At 37.3% G+C, this 27,254-nt stretch overlaps 1 protein-coding gene across 2 annotated transcripts in view; it reads left to right on the top strand.

The window, feature by feature from the left end:
• The window catches only part of lrba (LPS-responsive vesicle trafficking, beach and anchor containing), a 275,018-nt gene that overhangs the window by 80,564 nt on the left and 167,200 nt on the right, over positions 1-27,254 (top strand). For both annotated transcript variants that reach the window (XM_081361109.1, XM_081361108.1), the window contains exons 22-33: positions 3,849-5,093; positions 5,265-5,440; positions 6,029-6,182; positions 7,406-7,586; positions 11,659-11,780; positions 12,553-12,660; positions 12,802-12,943; positions 13,072-13,417; positions 20,750-20,925; positions 23,519-23,597; positions 23,701-23,834; positions 25,201-25,262. In XM_081361109.1, coding sequence (XP_081217235.1) covers positions 3,849-5,093; positions 5,265-5,440; positions 6,029-6,182; positions 7,406-7,586; positions 11,659-11,780; positions 12,553-12,660; positions 12,802-12,943; positions 13,072-13,417; positions 20,750-20,925; positions 23,519-23,597; positions 23,701-23,834; positions 25,201-25,262 — 2,925 coding nt within the window. The remainder of the gene's footprint in view (positions 1-3,848; positions 5,094-5,264; positions 5,441-6,028; positions 6,183-7,405; positions 7,587-11,658; positions 11,781-12,552; positions 12,661-12,801; positions 12,944-13,071; positions 13,418-20,749; positions 20,926-23,518; positions 23,598-23,700; positions 23,835-25,200; positions 25,263-27,254) is intronic.

Raw genomic sequence — 27,254 nt, 5'->3', positions numbered from 1 at the left:
AGATTCAGTCTGCTGACCACATTGATTTCTGCAGGAATGGAATCGCATTTAGCTAATCCAATTAGAGCATTCTCAGGGTCCCTATTTCCCCTTTGTTTTGCGGTTACTCACTATCTATTGATCTAAATGGGGCTCCCTACTGGGCCTACTGTGAGAGTCTGTAGCCGACTGCTCCCTGCTGATCCAAGATCAGTGATTTTAGCACTGTTATGGTCTGTTGCTGAGCTTGCAGTCTGATTGCTGCAAGTTCAGCTGGATCATAACTCTCTGATGCTGGATGAATCTTCCCTATAGAGTTAGGTAGTATACGTATGTATGTATGTATGTATGTATTTTTATTTTATTTAAACTCTTTTTTTCAAAAGTAAAGTGCAAATTTGATTAAATAGAAATGCAAGTATTGGACTTTTTCTACCCTAGATAATTTTTTGTAATATTGTAATACTGTATCTTATACTTTGTTTATTACTTAAGGATTTGTGCTTACAGGTAAAGTTCAGATTTAAATACGGTATATATAGAAATACAATGAATTATTGATATTTTTACATTAAGTTGTAGATTTGGCAACCAGACACCCTGCTCACACAAAGCTCGCCGTCACATTATGAAACCTGCACTGTATTCTTAGATGAATTGTAGCTTTTTCCATATCCCATGTCTAAAGAGCTGGCCGGATTTAAATTAGATCAGATTAAAACTGATGTCTGGCCCACCCGGTGGCATACACACTACATTTCAAAACCACATTTCTATAGTTACCCCCTTTCCAGAGTAACTTTATCTCCATGTACCGAATGCCGGTTATAGTAAGGTAAGTAATGCTTTTCACATGACGTAATACTTTATTGGTACGATATGCATTGTAGCAGGCTGCCAGACAAAGAGGTGCTTTAGTGTACATATGAAGATTTTTTAAAACATTTAACTGCATATGGTATACTTACTGATTTTTGAAGATAATACCTAACAGGATAATATGGGGCCTCGTGTGCAGCTTTTTAATCCCTTAGTGGTTTACATGAGTTTAACTTTTCAAATCCTTAAATGCCTCGCAGGCCTCCCAGATAAGTTTTGCTATTTATTCCATGCTTATCCAGCCACAAAGGAGGGCAACGTTTTTCTGAAAATACAGCGTGTGGATTTAATAGCAAAATGTTAAATGCTGAATTGAGCCCAAACTAGTGATCTTGCTATTCCAAAGAAGAGAGTCAAGAGAGAAAGAAAACCAGCAATGCATTTTAAAGCTGTCCGTTCCGAGCAAACAGCCATGGATTACCAGTCAGACCACATGGAAGATTAATGGCCAGGCTTGTAGCAGGCTAATTTAGAACAATAACGGCCAATTAATTACGTATAATAAGGCTTTCTTGCCTAAATGCAAATGCTGGCATTGGTGTGGAAGCTGCAAGTTGTTTCTCATTTCCCCAGTGGTGTGTTTGACTTTCTGTCTGTTGTGTTCTGTTGATAAATTGAGGTGTGTTTTGGTGTGTTCAGACTTCTGATGTATTTCTGCAGATGCTGTGCACTGTCTGCTAGTAATTGCAGTCCTAAACACACATGGCCATCTCTCTTTTCAGAGTATTTTTTCTACTGGCCTAGTCAGGCTAGTTTTTCAGATTTTGACCTGCCCTATTGACATTTTTACTGGCCTTAAGGGCAGAAAAAACTAAACACAAATTGTCACTTTTTTAATTTAGTTCCAAAACCAGATTATTATTATTATTATTATTATTATTATTAAATATTTACATTTCTTTATAGGAGAAATGTATAACAAATAACATATTGAAAGATAAATAACCTTGAAAGGTAAATATTTTTTATAAGGTTTATAATTTGCAGTAATAAATATTCATAACCTATAATGTTTATCAACATACAGTACATGACACATGGTGTAGGGCCTCCTTTTGCGGCCAGTAGAGATTTAATTTGTCTTGGGAATGACAGATACAAGTCCTACACAGTGGCCAGAGAGATTTTGAGCCATTCTTCTTCCAGAACAGTGGCCATGATGGTAGTTGAAAACTCATGGTTACAAGTTTAGTTTCGAGTTGACAACCAAATCAAACCAGTCCAATTAGTCTTTGTTGCTACCATGCTGACGCTGATCATCAACTTTCTTTGTTAACTAAGGCTTTGATCCAGAGTTTAGGATTTTAGGTGTGGCATCAGTAGTGAACTAGTGAGCGTGATTTCTCTCTTCTGCAGAATATTGCGAGATTGAAAAATATTAAGAATTTAAACAAATTTACACAGCAAGAAGAAAAGAGATGTCTATGAAAGAGGACTGGACAACTAAAATATATATATTTTTTGCTATATCAGTGCAAATAAAAGTTATGAAGCTAGTCTATATAGTTGAAATAGGTATAGAGAGAATTGAACATTTAAGCTCACGTGTAGTCATTTTTCATAGCTTTATTGATTCTAAAGCTTATTCACATTACCTTTATATATTTATATTCATTTAAACTAAGTGCTTAATAATAATTGATCAATTGTACATGTGTAATGAGGGTATAATTACATAAAATCTAATTCATACAAAATTATTGTTATAAATAAGCATTGCTATAAGCCAGACGATTAAAAAAAATATAATTTGCTATGTAGTGATAATGTAATTTAATTTGGATACATTATTGCATCAGACTTGTCACTTTGCTCACAGCTGATTGGTTACATTTTTGTTTGAGATCTCTTACCTGGAACATAACCTGTTACTATGGCGATGAACACTTCTAAAAGCCAAACCACTTTTGTGGTGCTTTAAAGCAAAGTTAATTGCAAACTGACATGATACTGCAGCCCAAACCATCACTGATCCACCCCGTGCTTCACTCTGGGCAATAACAGTCCGGGTGTTAAGCCTCTTTGGGGCTTCTCCACACCATAACTCCCATGGATGTGTGGAAAGACAGTAAAGGTGGACAATCATCAGAGAACAATACATGTTTCACATTGTCCACAGTCCAAGATTTACACTGTTGGCACCAATGAAACTGACATTTGGCATCAGCATGAGTGACTTAAGGTTTGGCTATAGCATCTCGACCATGAATATTGACTCTCTTGAGCTCCCGACGAACAGTTTTGGAGGAAACCGGAGAGTCAAGGTGCAGATTTAATTCTGCAGTGATTTGTCCAGCTGTGGTTTTATGCTTTTTGGATACAATCTGGGATAGTACCTGGACATCCCTTTCAGACAGCTTCCTCTTGCTTCAACAGTTACTCCTGTTAGATGTGGTCAGTCCTACGTGGTGATATGCTGACATTACCCTGGTTACACCACAAAGACTTGCTGTCCTGGTCACAGATGAGTCAGCGAGACGCGCACCAACAATTAAGCATTTGAACTGATATGTCTCCCGTTATGTTGTGTGGATTGAAAATACTAACATGTCTAAGACTTTTGCATAGTACTATAAATATATGTGAAACCTTCAACACTATATTGGCCAGTGTTTTAGTTTCATTGTCCAACCACTGTATTATATTATATTATATTATATTATATTATATTATATTATATTATATTATATTATATTATATTATATTATATTATATTATATTATATTATATTATATTATATGAATCTGAATTGTCAAATCTGAATGGAGAGGTAAATATTAATTGATAATAATAAACGGAAAAAATATTTACATCGGTAAGGTAGATTTAAACAGACAAGACAGTGAATTTAAACATCTAAACTTCTTTATTGCTTGATCTTCTAAAGTTCTTGATTGCAGCTAATACAGTATGTTTTTAGTTTGTCCTGTTGACAGTACTATGTCTGCTGCTCTACATAATTAACATTTCTCCCAACACTCTTTCATCAGGTCACCTTTGAGCAACACAAAGAGAATCTGGCCCAAATGTTTCTTGAGTACCAGCGTTTGGGTTCTGAGGGAGGATCTGAAAGCAGAATCAGAACAATCTCTGGTGCCAGTAATGGTTCTCAGTTCCTTGCCTCGGCCAATGGTGAGCTGCATGCAGAGGAGACCGCTCCATCAACTGTAATTGAGCTACGCGTGGAGGAGCAGGTCAGCGATCAGCCTAGAGATGATGATGAGATGCGGACCCAGATCCCTGTCACAGTGTCCAACATTCTGGCCAGAGATGAGGAAGAGAGACAGGCAGACACTGTTGCCACCTCACTAGAGACAAAGGAAGGGAATAAAGATGAACAGGACACTCTGAGAGAACCAGGAAAGGATAATGAAATGAAAAATATGGAAGACAATCATAAAATGGAGGCTAGCATGGATGGACAGTCTGAGAGATCAGATCTGAGTGCACAGACTGCAAATGACAAGGATGCCAAAGGTGAAACTGAAGCTGTGAAGATTTCAAATGAAGATGATTGTAAAACAAGCAATACTGAAACTGAACTAAATACTCAGGTAGAAGATAAAGATAAAGGACCTGAGGATTCTTCTACTGAAGCTTTAAAGGAAGCCAAAGTGGAAGAAATCACTGATGCTGCTTCTGAGGTTTCAGCCTACCAGGAGGCTAGCATGACTGGTGCCTCAGTCATGAATGAAGATAGCCCTGATGTTTCCTCCGTCAGCAACTTCATTAAGGTCAGCGATGACAGCATAGAGGAGTCCTCGTTTGTTTCAGCTACTTCTGGTGAGACGGATGACCATGGTGTTGAAAAGGAAGATGATGGAAAGAAGAAAGATAACGAACTAGAAACCGAAAAAGATGAGAAGCCAATGGAAAATGAGAAGGCAGAGGAAACCAAGAATCCACCGGCTCCCATGGTGGAGGTTGATTTAAACCAAAGCACCTCCACTGATGAGACCAAGCTTCACACAGAGACTACAGAGAGTCATGGTGCTGTTGATGCAGAACAAGCTGCAGAAGTACGTCCTTCAGATGTAGCCGACATATCTACGGCAGAGGTTAGCCCTAGCACTGAGAGTATCTCACAGGATCCAGGAACTAACCAAGACACTCTGAAGTCAGCAGGGACTGAGAGCTCAGCAACTAAAACCAAAGAGATTAAAATTGCTAGACTGGATGTGTCGAGTGTGGCCTCAGACACGGAGAGACTAGAGCTGAAGCACACCTCAACAACAGTAAGTTTTGCAATATTAAAAACAGAGGAACTTGACCCAGGTTGATGCTTACAGTAATTCACTAAATTTATTGATTATATAACAATGTTAGATTTTTGATGGGGCAACAAAATGACTATTTCATTTGGTCATATAAAACAAATGTTAGAGTAATAAATGGCTCTTTTGCAGAACCTGAGCTCAGATCAAGCAGCTGCTTCAAGCCCCACGGGTCAGGGCAATGAGGGCTCGTCTTCTGCACGGTCCACCATGTTCCGTATCCCAGAGTTCAAGTGGTCTCATATGCACCAGCGTCTTCTAACCGACCTGCTGTTCTCCATCGAGACAGATGTGCAGATGTGGAGAAGGTGAGAGGAACACCAAGAACCAAAGATCAAATAGGCAAAGGAATAACATATCAGTATCTGTTTATAGATGTATGAAAAATATTGGTATAGATTATTGATAAAAAAAAAAAATAAAAAAAAAAAAGGTAAGGTGCAGTCACATTTAATCTAGTAATCCACACGATCAGAAATTTCATGTGAGGGCAAAAGATTTCCACACACAGATTTCACATTGGTTTCAGGTTGACCTGAACCAACAGAACTTCATATATGCTTCATACATTGACAATAGACAATGGAGCTTTTTTTCCTGTGAAATTTTGCTGAAATTTCCTCAGTGTGACAGCACTTTAAGGGGTGACTAGAAATCATTTTTTGTGCTATTCGACAGTTGGTGTTTATAGACATTACGTTAACCTGGAACATTGAAATACAATATCATGCTCTTATTCAGCGACTTTGAACTTGGGAAAGGTGCTTTTTGAATAAATATTTTTTGTACATTTTTATTTGTCATCATTAAGTCAAATATGGTATTGTTTGTAATTACCCTTCTGCTGCCTCAGTAGCAAGTTGTTGCATAACTGATTTTCTCACTTCTCCCCACAGTCATTCGACTAAGACAGTTATGGACTTTGTGAACAGCAGTGAGAATGTGGTATTTGTGCACAACACCATCCATCTCGTTTCTCAGGTGGTGGACAACCTCATCATGGCCTGTGGAGGAATCCTTCCTCTGCTGTCTGCAGCCACCTCCTCTTCGGTTAGTATGTGTGTGTGTCTCTCAGAACCCCGTCTACACCCGAAGCGAGCGGTATGTTGCTTTGCGTCAAAAGCAAATTGAACCAATTATAATCAGTGATACTGTCTATATGGGAAACTTTGGCCCAACTCCGCATGTTAAGTTGCACACAGTAACCTCATGCTTTTCCGGTGTGGCGTGGTCACGTCCATTGTACTCCCGATTTAACATTCTTTCCTTGCCTCGACTTATTTCAGTCACACTAAAGAACAGCTAGAATGTTAGGATAATCAAGTCAGTCCACCGTACCTGTCTGACGACTTGCTTTATTTGTTGGACATCAGTTTGACAATTTTCAAGCGTGCATGGAATCTGCACCTGTAGAAGTTTGCAGAAAGCACAGCAGAATTCCGCCTTGTTCCGCCTTCCATTCATGAAATTCTGCATTCCCTGCCCTTTCTCTATTACATTATTTAATATTTGACTAATCTGAGTAACCTATTCACATCATGACAAATATTCGGTGCAATAAACATTTTAATTTGAATGAATGGCTGTTAATGTGTCTGTTCAGACTATCACAGACATTTGCATGCAGTCCATGTGACAGATTTTTTTTTACAGAGAGGTGTTCTAATCTCTTCTATTGCTCTGCAAAAAAAGATGGACAACCAATAAGATTCACACTTTTGGTCACATGGGCAAATCCACTGCTAAAAAATCGCGCTCACAAACTCATGAAGCACACAAAAATCAGAACGTCTGTAACATGTAAATACTGTTAGTACTTTCCTTCTCTGTTTCAAGCAGCTGTCAGAAACAGAAAGTTGCACAGCGCTTTGTACTCTGGAGTGACTGGGGTATTGCTGCTGTTTTTTTTATGCAATGGTCTAAACAGACAAATCACATGTGAAAATCAGACCTAATTTCAGCAGATTTTGCCTCACAATCAACATCAAAGTAAAAGTCTGAGAGAACCATTAATGCATGGTGTGACACAGAGTACATACAAATGAACACAGATCTCTTTGGGTAGAAGAGAGTGTGCTGACCCTTCTTATTGTTTATCATTTATTTACTTTAATGATGGTTGTGAGTAATTTGATTGCAATAGTTGTAATTATGAAATGTGAAGGTAATGATAAAGGTGACCATCAGTGCATTATGGAGATCTGATTGAAGATAGTGTTGATGATGAAGGCTACAGTTACAGAAACGATGATGATGGTTACACTGTCTTGCAGCATGAGTTGGAGAATATCGAGCCATCTCACGGTTTGGCTGTGGAGGCATCACTGATGTTCTTGCAGAGGCTGATCAGTCTCGTGGACGTGCTTATCTTCGCCAGTTCACTCAACTTCACTGAAATCGAAGCAGAGAAGAACATGTCTTCTGGAGGAATCCTAAGACAATGCCTGCGTTTGGGTAAATCTCTTATTTCAAACTTTTTCTGTAGTGGTGTTTGCTAAAGCCAAAAGTATACTTGTCTGTGTTCTGCTCTAGCTCGCAGACAGTCTGTGTGACGTAATTTTCATTATCAGCATAGTCCACTGATGTCTGCGCATTGTCCACATTGTCTGCACGGACAGAAGCATATGTACAAGTTATTTGAGTGCTTGAAAAGAAAGCTCCAATACTGTAGGTAGTGTGCACACGCCGTGTGTGTGCATCCCCACACGCCTTCAATGGAGTATTCTTTGAAATGCTTTTACATTAGGAGTGGAGACTGAGGAAACACAGAAAACAAAGTATATGTTTTTATATTAAGGCTTATTAGCTATTGCACATAATTGTGGTTAGGGACTTGAACAATCAGCAAACTTTGCCATTTAACCCGCCCTGCACTGTTTGTTCTACAGACACAGATTTGTTCAAGTTGTGTGGCTTGTTGTGGGGAGGTGTGCTATTACTTTTACAATTGGAGACAGTTGAACAATACCCCAAAGACTTAAATTGAAGGTGGGACCCGAGACATACATGGGTATATGTATAGGGACTTGAATCAGCAAGTAATCATAACATTCTGAAATATCAAATTCTATTTCTAGCTGTTTCTCATTTTCCCTACACTACTATTCAAAAGTTTGGGGTCAGTAAGATTTTTAAAAGAAAAGAAAAAAACATTTATAAAGGAAAAAAATACTTTTATTTAGCAAGGGCACATAAAATTAATCAAAAGTGACAATTTATAATATTACAAAAAATCATAGTTTCCAACTGTTTTCAACACTGATAATACAAAGAAATGTTACTTAAACACCAAATCAGCATATTAGAATAATTTCTGAAGCATCATGTGACTCTAAAGACTGGAGTAATGGCTGCTGAAAATTTAGTTTTTAACTATAAAATAAATTACATTTTAAATTATATTAAAATATCTGATCTCTTTTCTTGCTCTGCTCACTCATGTATTTGTATCTCATTTTTCATCCCTCCATAATTTTGAAATAATGTTCTGCTTGTATTATTTTATTTCTCAACCTCTTTCACACACTCAGCCCCTTTTCAGTTTTTTTTTTTTTCGCTTTTCACTTAAAATCACCCTCACTGGTTCATGGGAAATCGACTTTCAATTGATTTTAATAGAGTTTGATGTTAGCATGTTGATAAGCTAAACGTTTGGAGCAGCTCACTAGGTTTTGGAGCACAGCCCTTTTTGCTCATTGAATTCTCTCTATTGGTTCATTTGGAGTAGAGGTAATAACGGTTTTTACCTACCATCCCCACCCGTCTGTGTGAGTTGTCTGATAGTGTTATTATAAGCTCTCCACACTGCAGTGCTCTAAAATGGCCATTGACTCTAATGGCTGTTTTGTAGCCTGAGGCGCCTCCTTCTTTATGTGTCTATGTATCACAAACTGTACTGCACCGTTATAGACCACATAACAGAAATCCAGCTGTTCAGATTGATTACATTATTCATCTCTCTCTCTCTCTCTCTCTCTCTCTCTCTCTCTCTCTCTCTCTCTCTCTCTCTCTCTCTCTCTCTCTCTCTCTCTCTCTCTCTCTCTCTCTCTCTCTCTCTCTCTCTCTCTCTCTCTCTTTCACACTCACTCTCACACACACACACACACACACACACACACACACACACACACACACACACACACACACACACACACACACACACACACACACACACACACACACACTCACACGACCCTCCTTGAAGCTATTTAGACACCATCAAACTCCCTCTCCTCTAAATATAACACTTTTCCACTCTACTACCCTCCGCTTTGCCACATCAGCTCTCTCCCATGTAACCCCCAAACCCACTGAACAAAATGGCCGGTGTGTTAAATCGACTCGACACTGTGCAGCAAAGGCAGGGTGGAGCTTCCCGATTGGTGGAGTGAGAGAGAAACCGAAGCCTGTTTTTAGGAGGGCTAAAGTATAAAATGAATATTTGATGAGGTCTGCCTGTGTGTAATCAGATTTGGGATCTGTAACAAGGTTTTGCCCGCCATCTCTCCTTCTATAGCTCTCTTTCGCTTGCTCTTTCGTTCAAATGACTAGAACGTCTAATGGAAAAAGCTGGTTGGTTCCAGCGCTGGAATAATACCTTTAATCTAAGCGTTTTGGAGTTTACATTTGTCAGTTGTCAAGGTATGAGAGGACAGAGGGTTGAATAGAGTCATACACATGCACAGTCACGCACACACATTGTGCAGTACAAACTCAAACTCATGTGCAGTACATTAAAACGAAAACACACACGCATGCACCATACTGATCTTACATATAGCATGCAATACATCAAATTAAATTCAGTAAGAGGATTTTTCTGCACCATGGTGGTGGGAAGCCGGCCAAAATAATTAAACAAAATAAGCAACTTCATCTGTTTTGCATACCTCATACAGTTTAATGTGTTTTTCTTTTTTAACTCTACACGACTGTTATGTCTTGGAGAAGAATTATTCATATATTTTGTTTTTGTATCATTGTTCATTGTTTGTTTATTTTTAACGTTGCTTGTTAAGTAGGGATGCATGATATATTGGTATCATCCAATCATCATATCAGCCAATATTAGAGGTGTTTTAATTTATATTTAGTAAATATTGGTTATTTATTGGCCAGTATTTAATATTTAATTGTGCATGTTCATTTATATTACCTTTGCTATTATCTAACACTCTTTGAAAACACTAATAAAAATAATAATAATATAAGACATAAAATAATAATTTAATAAGACTCTTAAATGTAATCTGTAATTAAAAATGAATATCCATTATTCATTATCTATTAGTGTTTTACTTCTAGTCTATTTAGACAAAATAGTTATAATAAAATGATACATTTTAATTCTGGCAATTTTTCAGTTGTCATCCATATTTGAAAGTAATTATTGCTTATCGGTATATTAAATAATTTTTATATCAGTGCATCTCTATTGCTAAGGGAAACATCACTTTTATGCTCATACGTTTTTGAACAAACCCCTCAACGTACACTAGCATTCAAAAGTTTGCTCACCACTCTTGTGCATTTATTTGACCTAAAATACAGAAAAAATGTGTAATATTATAATTACAATTTAAAATAACTGTTTTCTATTTCAATATATTTTAAATGTAATTTATTCCTGATGGCAAAGCCGAATTCTCATCAGCCATTAATCCAGTCGTCAGTGTCTTATGATCCTTCTGAAATCATTCTAATATGTTGATTTCTTATTATCTGTGTTAAAAACAGTTATGCTGCTTAATATATTTGTGGAAACTGTAATGCAATTTTTCAGGATTTCATGAAGAATAGAAAGTTTGAAAAAGTAGCATTTATTTAAAATATTGTTTTATTGTCACGTTTGATCAATTTATGTGTCCTTACTGAATCTAAGTTAGAATTTCTAAAAAAAAAAAAAAAAAAAAATCTTGCTGACCCAAACCTTTGAACACTAGTGTCGTTAACTCATCCTACAGCATTTGTGCTGCAGACATGCATGATACCTAAAATCATGCAGCTTGTTGAGGAGAGGTGAGCCATTACTTTTCTAAGCGATCAGATTTACGACGATCTTCCAGGTGGACATTAAAACATCCCTTAGACTTTCACATTAAAGGAGGAACCCGAGCCATATCTAGCGTCTAAAATATCATAGAGACTTGGGCTTTTTTGACTCTGACAGTAAGCAACCTCCTTTCAACCATCATGCAACTCCCTAGAAACCATCCAGAACACCCAAGCTACGACATGGCAACACACAAAACACTGTTAGCTTCTTAGAAATGTACATATTTCTTCATATACTTATGGCTCCAGTTTTCAGTGGTTCACTCATAAGGTGGTATTTTAAGCCCCTTTTCATCATCATGCTATGACCTTCTTATATGTCATGTTTCTTTTAGTCTATATATCTTTTCATTCTGGTTCCCTTTCATCTCTACGAGGTTGTCTTTTCCCCTGTATTTCTACTTCTCAGTTGCCGCTCTCTCACAGTCTCTCTCTGAATGTCCCTCTCTCATACACTCTTTCTCCACCTCAGTGTGTGCGATGGCTGTGAGAAACTGTCTGGAATGTCAGCAGCACACTCTGGGTAAGTCTGGTGCAGAGAGCAGCCGCGGACAGCAAAGCCTTCTGGGAGCCGCCAAGTCTATACCAGCACAGGCAAGTTCAACATCATGCCACGGATACATCTCTCTCTCTCTCTCTCTCTCTACTGTCTAGATGGTAATTTTAAATAGGTTTGATTCTTACAGTTCCAGTAAAAAAAAAAAAAAAAACCTACACTCCACACTCACAGCTCATCTATTATTTAGAATCTCTCCAAAACTGTTGCATTAATGCCCCTGTGCCTCAGCGCTGTCTAAATGTGGAACAGCAAAACAAAAGACTCCCTATTTTTATAAAAATCCAACTGATATCAAATATTAGAGCAGTGGGAAAATGTATTTGTGCTGAGCTGACAGTAGAGCTGGGTATCGAGTTCGATACTTTTTAGGCACCGACCGAATTACCTCGATACCATCTAGTATAAAAAAAAATGTCTTGTCATTTGGTACCAAACTTCGAATTGATGTAATTTTTGTTAAACTGTTAATAAATTGCTGTTAAATTGAACACATTTCATGATTTCAATTAATTACACATTAAATTAGGCATCTTGTAAAGTGTGCTTATCCTTAAGTAACTTGCTGGATTAACAGTTTACAGTTCAGTTCTTGTTTTTTTCCCCTCTTCACATTAATGGTACAGCCTCTGCTATAACCATTATCTGTTCATAAAATTGGTATCGAAAAAAAGTATTGTTTAGGAACTGGTATTGAAATCATGGTTTCGGTATCGATATCGATTTCGATATCGAAAATTTTTGAACGATACCCATCCCTAGCTGACAGACTGAATGAGTCTGTATGAACTGAGTTTGTGTGTGTTGCAGAGTCCTGTGGACATTGTGACAGGAGGGATGTCTCCTATCAGTGATTTAGACCGTCTTCTGCAGGACATGGACATCAATCGTCTCCGTGCTGTAGTGTTCAGAGACATAGTGAGTCTCTTCACTCAGTACTTATGTGCAACATCTCTTCCATTCAGCTAATGCTTCATTTTTGCTAATGCTTTAATGCTAGTTTAGCTAATTTTTAAAATATTCTAAATTAATTTTAATTTGTTTTGCTCTGTGCTTTAGGAGGACAGTAAACAGGCTCAGTTCTTGGCCCTGGCAGTGGTATACTTCATCTCTGTACTCATGGTATCCAAATATCGAGATATACTGGAGCCACACAATGACAAAAGAAATGCCCAGCGCTCACAGTCTATCAGGAGCACAGGTGACCACCTGAACCCACACACATCACTGCAGCAAGATTAAACTCAGAGAACCTACAGAACAGATACAGTACACATGTATTCTGTGTTTTGATGAGTGGACTAGTGTGTTTTTATTTTTTTATTTCAGAGAGTGTTCAGTCTGATCTCGAGAACGGTTTGTCTCCTCATCGTCGAGACTCTAGCATTGAGGGTGAGAAGACTTCAGTCATCCCCAGTGATGCTGAGACACGAACCGGCCCGGACGCTGTATCCGAAGCCTTGTCTACTTTGTCCTCTGAAGTCAGGAGAGGCTCTGAGGTCACTAATAGAGACAGCAAAGGAAAAAACGTCAATGTCAAGGATATTTTGAGAAGTCTCGTTAGCTCACCCTCTGGCGACATTATGGTGGACCCCAGCCTTATACCGCCTGGGTTTCTGGGTGCAGTGGGTGATGCCTCCCGTGACCCGTCCGTCCAGTTCCACTCCTTTGACAGGTGAGTGGCCATCAGAATGAATGTTCACTGGCCAATGTGTGCACACTGATGTAAATGCTTTGCTATAGGCACAAAAGCTTCTACTCCTGTTTAATTTATTTATTTATTTTATATCTGTTGTTCTTTGTCCACACATTTTGTTCTGCGTTCATGTAAAAAAAAAAAAAAAAAGAAGTTTTCTCTCAGAGTGTGCTATGGCAGCGATCTGTGTGTGTATTTTATGATGGACACCCTCACAGAGTGTCTGACTTCTGCTGTGAAAGTGGGCCGTTTTACACACAAACAAACAGCCTTACAAGAGCAGAGCCCATCAAAATTGGCCTCAGGAGACACATACACATCCTCTTGTCCATTCCTCCACCAGTGGATTTGTGTATGTATGTTAGGGCAGAAACGGTTATTGAAAACAACAACAAAAACACTACAGTTATGCTACTGTTTTTCTCATATCTAACAAGACTGAAAATATGAATATTAAATTTGCGTGACGTAGTTTTAAAAACAGAATTAAATTTTATTCAGTACGACTCTCTCTCTCTCTCTCTCTCTCTCTCTCTCTCTCTCTCTCTCTCTCTCTCTCTCTCTCTCTCTCTCTCTCTCTCTCTCTCTTTTTTTTAATATCATGACCATCAGTTCTGTCAACGGTTCTGAAACTTGTATTATATAAAATATTTGAGCTAAATCTGCAGTGAACATACTGCATGAGCAGTGTAGTCCGATTTTCAAATTACCCAGCCATCTGTCCCGGAATAATTCAAATCCTCATAATTCTCTTGCCTAACGAATTGTAAGGTGTTAATTTTTAGAGGAATTCTGAGTATACACCGCTGTTCATGGTTGGTGCAATTTTTTTTGGGTGAAAGAAGTCTTTTCAAAATACTTCAAAATCAGTCTAATATGCTGATTTGCTGCTCAAGAAACATTTTTTATTATTATCAATGAACAGTAGAAAACTGTTACTATAACTTTTCAATTTAACGAATTCTTGCTAAATATAAGTATTAATTTCTTTAAAAAGAATATTTTGCACCAACATTTTGAACGGTAGTGTGTATATAAGTGGTTTTCTGAGTTTTTTTTCTTTCTTCCTTTGCATCTCTTGTCTGTTTTTTAAAGAGTTTAGTGTAACTGCTGCTCTATGGGGAGGGTGGGGTGCTTTGGGAAACCAGATCCATTGCTATGTGTTGGCGGACGTCTACAGTGTCTGGTTTTTATTTGCTGCATTGTCTGTAAGTCTGACATAACCAGAGAGGGTTTATTACAAAAAAGAAAAAAGGAGAGACTGAAGAAATAAAAAAAGGAGATTTTGCTTTTGTGTTGGAAATAGACAGCAGTATGCCATGCCATCTTCTTTCTGTTTACCTCCTACTCTCTCACATCTCTTCTCTTTTCTTTTTGCTCTGGGCATCTGTGAGACATCCCTCTGATCTGGCCTTGTGTTTTATCTGAGGAATGCTCTGTCAGGTATCACAGCGCTGCTGGTATCAGGACAGGGATTATGCTGGCTCCCGCAGAGGATGAGCTCAAAGCTCCCAGCATTCACTGCAGCTCGCTTCTGCCACCACCTCTGAGAAATAAAGACATTTTGAAAGGACTTGGTCCTCCATCAGGTCTTTGGTCAAACCAAGTCTTGTTCACAACAACACAAATAATTTCTGAATGCGGTTTGTCCGTTCAGACCAACGGGCTGAATGAAAATGCACAATCACTCTCTGACAGTAGGTGGTGAATATAGACAAGCAGTTGTTATTGACAAACCAAAAGTTGTATTTCTGCTTGTCACAGAGAAGAAAGTCAAACATTATTTACATTTTCAAACAGCCATCCATATTTTGGGATTTGCTATGATGTTTATGGTTTATTGTACACTGTAAAAAAAAAAAAAAAAAAAAAAAAAAAAAAAAATCTCAATTCATTTTATTTTGTTTCTTTTTAGCATGTTTTTTGTTTTTGTTTTACTTACTCCCAAAAGTTGAGGTAACTTAAAATTTTGTCTATTCAAATAAATTGGACAAATAAATTGGAAAAACACAGTAAAATGAGTTTACTTGACTAAAATAAAAAACAGTTTATGCAGGTTTCATATTCTCCCCCTGCTATTTACCGTCGTTAGTCATAGTTCTATCTAACAGCAGCAGCTCTGAACATGTGACCAAAAGTGTCAATCTTATTGGTTGGTCAGTTTTTTCGTAGTGCGATGGAAAATAAATTAGAAAACCTCTATAAAAAGAAATTCTGTATTATTGACGGAATGTAAATGGATGCATTGACATCCATTGATTCAGATTAAAATGTTATACCGAATTTTCTACTGAGTATTTGTCTTGGTGTGAACAAGCCTTTACTCATACTTTTTTTTTTTTTTTTGACTGGTCTAACACCAATTCAGTTAATAATTTTGGTCTAATTCAACACCTGTGTTCCTTTTTCCATTCTTTTGCTTTTGTTCAACATCAGTATTTTAGATTCAAAATAATTTAAATTGATCTGAAAGTACAGTATGTGTGTGTTTTAGGTGCTGTGGCTTGCTTACAACTTTTTGCTTCTAAGAATTAATTTTAAATATTACTAAGATGAAAAATTACATTTTAAAAGTATTTAAATGAATTGTATTTAATTGAATTAATATATGTGTCAATTTAAATGACACATTTTTTTGTTCACATATGTAGCTAATAAGTTATTAGAGAAGTTATTAAATCTGTGTGCATAGTAAAATAATGATCAAAATGCTGCTTAAAATTATTTCAAATGGAGTGTAATGTCACATAGGACATGTAAACTTCCCATTTTCCTGAGTGTTCAGTTCAGTTCATCTTTTTTAATTTCCCAAGGGCAACTAGGTTGCAGCATGCAAGCATAAAACAATCACATACAAACAAAACCAACACATAAAACAACCTAAGATCTTCACACACACACAAAAAATGAATGAAAACCAGAGGGGAGGAGGTGAAACTCATGGTGCATGGGGTGAGAATCATCTAACAATATACTCTGGGCTTTTCCCAACACCTGCCTTTGATCCAACTGGGCCATGCTCATCTGCTTCTTCCCAGTTATTTTACTCCAGAGTGCAAGGGAAAGTCTTATCTCCTCTTAGGATTCCCCCCAGCAGAGAGGTGCCGAGTTATCTGGATGACTCCAGATCTGAGTCTGCTGTTCTCCAAGTCCATTCACACACTTTCCCTCTTCAACACACACTGACTTGTCCTGTTCTCCATTCTCGCTTCTCTCTCTAGTTACAGCTCTCTCTATATCATTTTGAGTCATGTTTTTTTTTTTTCTCATTTCATTGATTTCACTATCTTGAGATGTTTTCCGTTGCACTCTTCTTCCAAATAAGTTACCAAAAAATACCAACCAAATATTTCAAACCCAGAGCGATTAATTCTCCCGCTGTTCCCTCTACTGAAGTGTGATTAGTGTTGCTGCATTTAACTCCATTCATACTATGTACACAGAGCTTCACTGAAGTTATACTCTGTGCCAGCATGCATGCTTAACAGAGTGTATGTCGGAACACCCAGGGTGGTGTGATTGAATCCCTGGGGATTTACGAGTGTTATATATGGAAAAAATACAGGGTCTCCCAGATAAAACAGGACTGGGGTCAAGGGTAAAACAGACGTTCAATTTATTTACTATCAACGACATCCTGATTTCATCATACGTCTTTCTTACCCCGCTTTTGTTTTGACATGAAGTCTGCAAATATTTGCTGATAGGATCCAGAAACCAGTGAATGGTGTCATAATGACTTGTTGGACAAAATTTGATTTACACATCACCAAATAAATATGGGCGGAGAAAGGGTTAGGATGTCACAGATATATCGAAATTACTGATGTTCTTGACAACAGTTTTTTTCCAACTATAAAAATTAGATGAAAAATTATATTTATATTAAGTGGCTTTAACTACTATGTACTAACATTGAAATTAATAATTTGATACAATGGACTTATTGTGTACATACATGTTTTTACATTGTACTTATATTTAAAAAGTACCTGAATGTAATTACAGAATGTAATTACTTTTGTAAATTAGACTGTTGACCCTTCCCTTACACCTTAACCCACCCTTAAACCTACCCATACCACCACACCTGTCCCTAACCTTACCCGTATTACACCTCAATAGCAGCAAAAGCGTTTTACAATACAACATGAACACAATAAGTACATTGTACCTACTTTTAGTACATGTAAGTACATAGTACTTAAACCACTTAATATAAAGTGGGACCCAAACGGATAAATAACCATGTTATAACTGGATGGTACTTTATTTGCCTTAAACAATAAAACAACACAGTATTAAGCTTACAACCAGCAGGGCTAATTTAAAGTAGCATTTTATTTTTATTCTGTGTGAGGAAGCTGATTGTTCAGCCCTTGTTGAACATCAGCACAAAATGTCGATTCATGTCCTGTAAGATCAGGTTCTCGCACACACTTCCTCACACCCGATCTCACATTCGGGCAGATTACGGGAAACATGCTGTTTACATGTCGTTTCCAAGAGTGTTGGTTAAAACTGCTAAATAATTCAGCTTCTGGAATCCAAACTCCATGGACGCTGGTCAGCACTGGCCTCTCGTCTGGTGGTATACACCTGGCAGCTCTGATTAATTGACAGCAGTAGTGAGTTGGGGCTAAGTGTGGCTAATGGTGTGCTGAATAATTTAAAACCTGCGCCTTTGAGCAGATGGATCTGCAGTCGCTCACCCCCCCTCCGTCAGCAGCCGTCCACCCCCACCATCCCACCAGCGGTCAGCGCTAAACATGCACTTGAGAGAGAACAGGAATGCGCTCTAATAGAGTTTTTGGAACAGTGAACTGTTGTACAGCAAATGCTGATGTCATGAGCATGATACCGCAAGCCTTCCAGTTTACAAATTCCTCTTTCGTTTTCTTGGACTATTTTCAAGTCAAGGAGACATCAGAAGTGTAGAAATGGTGTGAGAACTCTCATTCCTGTGCTTTAACTTCTAGTCAACTTCCAGCGGTACGTTTGAAGCAGTCTGTCCTAGACGGCTCTTATCTGATGCTAGCGTGCCTCCTCAGTCTGTAGCGTCTCTATGGATGTGTTCTGGAGAGGAGCTGGTGACTGCGTAGCATTACCCCTTCTGTCAGCACTGATAAACTGAACACTAGCCGCTGTGAAAGGCCAGAGCACTGTCAGGGCTTTCAGCTGATATGAACCATTTCCATTTTTACCTCTAGACAATGTAGAGTGCAACAGAGAGCCATGACATCGTTATGAAAGCTCTAAAATACTGATGCGTTCTTTGTATTATAACTTTTTAACATATGTTATTATGGAAGTGTTACCGTGGTTACTTAAGTTTCCACCCTGGTTTACATCAACATGCATTCTTTTCTTTAGTGAGACTTTTCATTTTTCAAAATAATTTGTCATTGGAGGTACAGTAGTAAAATCTTTGGACACACCTATTATTTATGATTTAACATTTTTGAATAATTGTGAATCATCAAAACTGTGTTATAACTCAAATAGACAAACAAATCAAAACCATTTCATATTTTAGCCTAGAGACACTTTCTCAACCAGCCTCATGTGAAGAAACCTGGGTCGTACAGGCCTATCTAATGTCTTGAAAAGTTCCTATGTATGCTAGTTACTTGTTGGCTGATTTCCTTCACTTTCTTGCCCACATAAAGCAATACATGTATTTAAAAAAACTGCTGGTAAATACAGTTTTTTGACTTAGGAATTCCCAATGTCAAATCAAAAATGTCTGAATTGTGAACACACAATGTTTGCAATTGCACACCTAAATAAGGTTTCTGGCTATGCTGTTTTTTTTTTTTTTTTTTCAAGTTTCTCTTTTAATGCATTCTAATTTGTTTGCTATTACGTCCTTGATACTTGCATTGTTTTGGATGAAAAATATCCTATCCAGCCAATTGGTAAACGGCAGGATAAGGAGCACATTAGATATCCTTATAGATCGATAGCCACAATAGCCTTCTGATAGCATTCACCTGCAAAAGAGGCATAAATTTAGACCCAAATGGAAATGTCCATAGCTAAGATACCAGAATGCTTGCTCCCACTGTGTAAGTATGGGACGAAAGAATGCTTTCCAAGAACAAATTCCTTGACTGCCCCTTGTTGTTTTGGGAAGCATGGAAAAGCAACTATAATAAATGAGCTTTTATGTTTCATTTGACTTATTTTTGTTATTATCAAATCACATGTACCGTACTATTCATAGTTCAAAACAACTCAATGTCTGAATTGTGAATGGAAAATATTTTTCACAGTTGCACACCTAATAAATAAGGTTTCTGGCTGCACTTTTTTCACTTTTCTCTTGTAACATGCTCTAATATCTCAGTGGAAACTCTGGTCCATATGAGAATCATATTAAAATATAACTGAATATTATACATGTCTAGAAAACTAATTTCAAGCATGTAAGCATAAATAATGAGATCATATCGTTTTTATGATGGGAAATGATACATTCAGTCAAGTGTGTCCAAATGTTTGACTGAGACTGTGTGCACACTCCACAACTTTAGGATGAACCTGTATTTTGTATTCTTATAACCTGTATTATTCAGTCTTCACCTAACCGCAAATCAACTTGTTTATGGGATTATCATAAGACATGACACTGTACTGTGACACGCAGGAGCTACTAGACCATAACACACCGCCAACTTTAATCAATCACAAAGTTTAGAGCTCTGAGTGACAGGAGCTGGGAGGCCATTGATTGGTCGGAAGATAGATGCTGCCATTATGGAATATTCTATGTCAGGGAAACAGGGCTCTAATTACACTAACACGGTAAATAGGCTTCTTGTGTTCTGTGAGCTGGGCGGCTTTTTATACTAAATCACATTATGTGCGGCATATTTAGCCGACATCATCAGTCTCATCGTTACAGGGCCGACGATGGAACAAGAGCTAATGGTTTTTTGACTGAGTACTTGATTCTCTTGCTCTGTGTATTCACCAGAGCAGAGTCTATTTTCCACTGCTGTTTGTGAAACATTAAAAAAGACTAGTCTAAGGATCAAATTCTTTAAAACTATTCCATTCTACCCAAAAAAAAAAGAAAAAAAAGAATATATATTTGGTTTTATTATATATATATATACTGTATATATATTAATGTTCAAAAGTTAGAGGTTGTTAACATTTTTTTTTAAAAAGTCTTTAATGCTCACCAAGGCGGCATTTATTTGATTATTTTATTGACAGTAAAGGATTTTTTTTTTTTTTTTGGTGAATAGAAAGTAAAAAAAACAGCATTTGTTTGAAATGGCAATCTTTTGTCTTCTTTCACAGGAGTGTTGTTGTTGCACCCAAGAAAGCGGGCGGGGTTCCCTCACCAGGAATGAGCACAGTCTCCACAGCCGCATCCGTCCCATCAGCCACTGCTGCATCCTCAGGTGGAACTCCAGTCGACAGTGTGTCGGTGGTGTCCGCAGGAGATACTGTTCAAAGCACAGAGTCCGCCCCAGGTAAGTGGGGGACGTCTTCATGAATGATCATGTCTACACTGTTACCTACATACACATTAACCAAGTGCTGTTTCCTCAGTTATAGAAATGTATATCTCAATCCCAGTATAGGATATTAATATGAATCAGTTCTGTGTTTGTGATTGTCCTTTACAATCTCTGTACTGTATATTACAATTAATCAGACCTGAGATTATAACCCAACTACTAATTTAGTCGTTTTAATGATTTAAAGATGTTCCAGGACCAGATTTTTTTTTATTTTTTTTGATGGTTTTGGGATATCTGGAAAGTTTCTAAAGCAAAACAAATCCTCTATAAATAAAGTATAAATATACACTACTGTTCAAGAGAAGTCTTATGCACACCAAGCATTTATTTCATCAAAATACAGTAAAAATGGTAATATTGTGAAATATTGTTACAATTTAAAATAACTGTTTTCTATTTTAATACCTTTTAAAATGTAATTGGTAACCCTTTATAATATGGTTCAATTTGTTAACATTAGTTAACATGAAGTAACAATGAAAAATGCTTTTACATTTATTTATTTTTTTATTAATCTTAGTTTGTTAAAATCAAAAGTTGTATCTGTTCATATTATTTCATGGACCTGAGCTAACATGGACTAACAACGAACAGTTGTATTTTTATTAACTAAGGCTAACAAAGATTAATAAATATATTGCTCATTGTTAGTTAATGCATTGCATGATTAAAAAAAGCAGCCCTCACAGATTTAGTTAAACCAACTTAAGGTCATCTAAAGTGGTCTTCACAATTTAAAATCCTGATACATCGTGCAAATCATGTTTTTCAGTAAATCTAATCATATCAACAAGTTTGTGTGATGATTAAAGGTTGGATTTGAATTGTAGCCAACGTCATCACCTCTGTCTAAAACCATTGCATCTATGTCCTTTCTAATATAGTGAAATCAACATCTGCATGCACACATGATCCTTTGTGCATGAAGGGATTGTTTTTAGCTCCCTTTTGCTTTTCTTGTCTTTGAACTAGTGTACTCATGGGCCTATATCTCATGCTTGAGGTTGTAAGCTTGTCTGTGTCTTTATGGTTCTCATGTGTATGTGTGTGCGAGGATAGGGGCAGGTCCCAGCTGAATAGTGATAAGCTAATTTTCTCCGGGCTGTTTGAAGTGGCTACTTCATCTCCGCACAAGCACATGTTGGTGCTTTAAGAGCCGCTGTCCCCACAGCCAGAAACATTCCACGATGCTGCCTGTCATCCTGCTAGAGTTATCCCTGCCCTGAGACTCCGTGTGTGTGTGTGTGTGTAGAGTTATTAGTGCATGCAGATTTATTGTGGTGTGATATCCTGTGAGAGAAAGGGTGATCGTGCCAAGACCTTTACTAGCCCAAAATGTGACAGTTGCAGGGCAAGATTAAATTTATTGACATATAATTACTCGTACACTAATCACAGCCACACACAGGGCTAATGAATTTATGGGCTGTTTTATCAGGGGGAGTGTAAGAGCTGCTCTAATGCTTATTTTACATGAATGCTAACCAAAGCAGAGCAATCATTCAGCTAAAGCTCATTTCACATGGTTTCAGGGCTTCAACACACATCTTCTCTCTTTTCCTTTATATGACCGTGTAGATTGCTGCAGGAAAGGGTGATTTTACTAGGTTGTTAGTAAATTGTCAGTACATTCACAATGATTTTGCTTAAGTTGCTCTATAAAGTTGCTATATAAAGTGTTTTTGCTATATAAACTTCAGTATCCTAAATGGTATTAGATGTTTGCTGAGCTTATTTCTAAGGTCATCACTTCAAACTGTCGGTATCTAGTGATAAATTCATGATTCAACTCTGATCTCATTTGAACTCTGATATCATGGGCATTATCAGAATTGGTCATGTTGAAAAGGTTTTTTATTTGTTTGTTTTTTTAAAGAAGTCTCGCCAAGGTTGCATTTATCTGATCAAACACACAGTAAAACAGTAATATTGTGAAACATTATTACAATTTAAAATAACTGGCTTCTAGTTTAATACATTTTAAAATGTAATTTATTCCCGTAATGGGAAAGCTGAATTTTGTCACATGATCTTTCAAAAACCATTCTAATGCAGATTTGGTGCTCAATAAACATTTTTAATTGTTATCAATGTTGTTTTTGCTGCTTAATACTTTTGCGGGAACCTTTATACATTTTTCCCCCAGATTCTTTGATGAGTTGAAAGTAAAAAATAGCTGAAATAGTAATCTTTTGTAACATTATAAATGTTGCTATTGATCAATGTAATGCATTCTTGTTGTTGTTGTGTCCTTTAAAAAAAAGAACTTTAGATTTACTGTAATTCTTAGATTTTACTGTATTTCTACTGCAATTGGCTACAGTAGCATATAGTATATAATAATAATAATAATAATAATAATAATAATAATAATAATAATAAATAAAAACGATTATCCTTCTGTCATATCACCCAGCTTTAATCTGTAGAATTAGTGAAGATTTATTCATGGAAGATGTGCTTGCTCTAGCTTATTGGATCCTTGTATTGTTTAGTGTGTATGTATTTGTAATGAGTATTTTACTGGTTGTATTCTCTGCAGGAGGAACCTCCACAAGCTCCAACCTGCCATCTGTCCCTGCCTTACCCCCAGTGACCCAGAGCTCCGCCCCCAGCATGAGGTCTTTTTTCGTTTTTCTCCAGAAATACATATTTGATTTGATATTTATCTGGTATTTCACAGTCTGTTCACTTTTTAAAGTGTGTTTGTGTGTGTGTTTTCAGTATCTCCGAGAGATTGGAACATGCTCTGGAGAAGGCAGCTCCTTTACTCCGAGAAATTTTTGTGGATTTCGCACCATTCCTCTCTCGCACACTGCTGGGCAGTCACGGACAGGAGCTACTCATCGAGGGCACCAGTGAGCTACTCTTCTGCTCTTATTATTGATATTTGCAGAATATTTCACACAAATGCATCTCAGTTGTATTAATAGTTTCAGTACCACTAAAGGCCTGCACTCTTGTTACGGTTTGAAGTGAGGTTCACAACACCACATACTAATACAGAGAGATCTCATCACTCCCAATATATTAAAAAAGCACCCACACCCCCTCTCTCACCTCTAACCAGATTTAAGCTGTAAATGGGGGCTGAAAGTATCTTTTAACTCACTGATTATAATAGCAGTGTTCTTTTATAGAGCACAGGGTCAGAGGTCAGCACACTCATACGAGTGTTTGGCCTGTCCACTGCCACCCAGAGAAATGAAACGCTGATTAATAGCTGCAGGGTGACTTTAGAGAGCCAATTCAAACAAAAAATGCTTCCTTCCTTCCTCTTCCTCCAGCTTCCTGTTTGTTCTCACCTTTAGCTTTCATGTTAAATCTCTCTCTCTCTCGTGTCTGTAGTTCTTTAAAGCTGTATTTCAGATCAATAGAACATATGCTCACCATATTTAGTCTCATGTAATACAAGCTCAAACATGTATTAGTTTACAGTAGCATCATGTAGGTTCATTTAGTTCATCAATACTCTTTGACCTCGCAAGATGGTGCAGAATTAGGCCACTCACAAATCTTCATGTGTCAGCAAAATTGTCACCGGTGAGAAGAATGAAATAAATAAAACATTTCCCGTAATAGTACTTAATTAGAAATTAGAAATCATATAGAACTGAATAATTTTTTTTAATTATTAGCAGTCTTTTTACAGTGGTATGCAATTATCATTATATTCTTGATTATAATCTTGGTCAGTTATTTAGCCATCAAATATTTCTGAATAATAACCATTGCCCATGGCAACAGTGTAAAACTAACCACTCATCTTAGAAACTTGTATTCTGTCCCTCCTTCAATATCCATGTGTTTATTTGTAGCTGATTAATAAGCTTACTGTACTGATTAATAAGGATACTGTACCATTAGATGGACCGTCAAGGTGGAGGTCACCCTGTTGTGGTTTATTTTGTGATAATGACTGGCTGACGTTATTCCTCATTCAGCACTCAAGTCTAAAATATTCTGAAACATACTGTATAAGAAAAATAAATCTCTGGCTATAATACTAAAATAACTGAGATCACAGGTGGACTGCTATGGAATCAATAAAACATATTTGTAGCTTATTTGTGATTTATTTTCTCTGCTATTTATTTAGAGACATATTTCAACAAATCAAAATTTAAGATCAGTAATGTTGAGTTCCAAAGTCTTCATCATTAATGGTTAAAAGGTTTGCCTACTGAAACTAAAAAATGAAATGTTTATTTTATTTTTTTGCAGGTCTTGTGTGTATGAAGTCCAGCAGTTCGGTGGTTGAACTGGTCATGCTGCTGTGTTCCCAGGTAAGTCATTCCTCCATCTCTCCTCAAGGTTTTTCCACCTTCCCCTCTGTCTTTCTCTTTACTGTTAATAAATCCATCGTTACAGTGTTATCTTCACACTGCCAGCCCGAATACTGTCTTACTAAGCTCTGAGTATAGACAAAAGTCCAGAAAAATGACCACAGTTCCCTTCCTAATGCTGTTGATGTGAGTTCAAAGGTCAGGGGTCTTGACCCAGTGTAAAGGTCTTGGTCATATAGCCAGTCACAGAGGATAATGCAACATTGATAGTGTTTTGTGATCGATCTGCCTCCCCATCAGGTTTTTTAAGGCAGGTAGGATGAAGGATTGATAGCAGAGCTCTGTTCGTTTGTTTGTGTGTGTGTGTTTTTGTCTCAAAATGATCTGAATCCTCTCTTTGGAGATATTCGAAGACATCTGTACTTCAGGAAAAGTATTTATAAATAACAGTATTAGGGGTTACACAGACTAGTTGACTTTAATGCTCTGCCATGACCAGAGTATGTGAGCAGTGCGGAGTGGGAGCGGAGCGAGGAGCGGAGTTGCGTGATTTGGCCAGGAGCGAGGAGCGGATTTTTTTTACGTCGGAGCATTGTGATTTTCTCTCGCTCCGAAAACGCTCCACTATCGCTCAATTACGAATCACGAGCCAGGACCAAACCACTGTGAGGCAACGGAGGGGGACTCAAAATGTTTTTAATCATATTTTGCATTTGTACTGTTTTACTAGTACTTTCACAAACATTTATATAAAGTATATATCATGTAATCAATTTTACACATGCTTTTAATGATATTTTTACCGACCCCCTCGCGATTTCCACCTGTGAAACTCCATTATATGATGGACGATTTTATAAAAATTGGCTTAAAGAGATCTATATTTTTTCGTTTGGCAATTTGTTTAACTTCATATTTTAGTTTGTGATTTATTTATTTTATTTAATGTATGTTTTTCGTTTGATAATTTATTTAATATAGTGTTTTTCATTTGATAATTTATTTAATTTAGCCTCATTCAACATCTTATTTTTTATTTTGCTTTGTTTAAAAGTGAGCTAAAGGATAGCCTAATTTATTGGTTTGGGGCTGTTCAAAATTCGAATAAAGTATGTGGATGTTCTTCTCTTAGTACTGCGTATTCGTTTTACAGTACATGCATCTTCTGATCAGTGTTTGGTGTTATTTAAAAAAAAAAGAATAAAAATTTATGGTGGAGCGAAAACGGAGCGAGACATATTAAGGACGGTGTGGGGAGCGAGCGAGGAGCGGAAAATTCTACACCCAGAGCGGAGCTTGAGCATACTCTGGCCACGACTAGTCGCTGGTCATGGGCTATAGATGGCGCAACAGGATAAGAAATCTTTGAAGTCTACTTTTATGCTCCATTTCCACCAGTTAAAATGACAAATAAATGCGTATTCCGAGAGCACTCCACAAGATATGTTTGATTATGCCATCTGGATGCTCAAAATTGATTGGGTGAATGCACGTTTTAAACAGCTTATTGGACACACATTAATCGCCTTTCTAAACTAATGAGCTTCTGCATTGTAACACACACACGTAGACAGTAGCTCGCACATCATGTGCAGATCGCTCGCACACAAACATTCAGTAGCGCAGAAATGTATTGTCAACACTGTTCTGTGATTTATCAATAAATAGCTTAAAATCTCATAAGTTCTAGCATATGGGCATATTTCTTAAAAACTAAAACCCACAGCTTCACTTGTTGGTGCATTTGTCAGTCTTTATTAAGAGGAAATCAGTGATGTGGTTATAGAATTGCGTTTGTGGTGAGAGAGTGAGCATGTGTGCATAATATGCACCCGATTGAGTGTTTATGATTGGGGCTAATGGAGGTAGCCATAGGGTGCCCTTAGAGGAGGAGAGTCACTGAAGTGTGTGATATTCTGTTGACACACACACACACACACACACACACACACACACACACACACACACACACACACACACACACACACACAC

This window comes from Scardinius erythrophthalmus (assembly GCF_964197995.2).
Source record: "Scardinius erythrophthalmus genome assembly, chromosome: 3".
Classification (NCBI taxonomy): Eukaryota; Metazoa; Chordata; class Actinopteri; order Cypriniformes; family Leuciscidae; genus Scardinius; species Scardinius erythrophthalmus.
The sequence above is the reverse complement of the archived record's forward strand: the minus strand, read 5'-3'. Positions and strand labels throughout refer to the sequence as shown.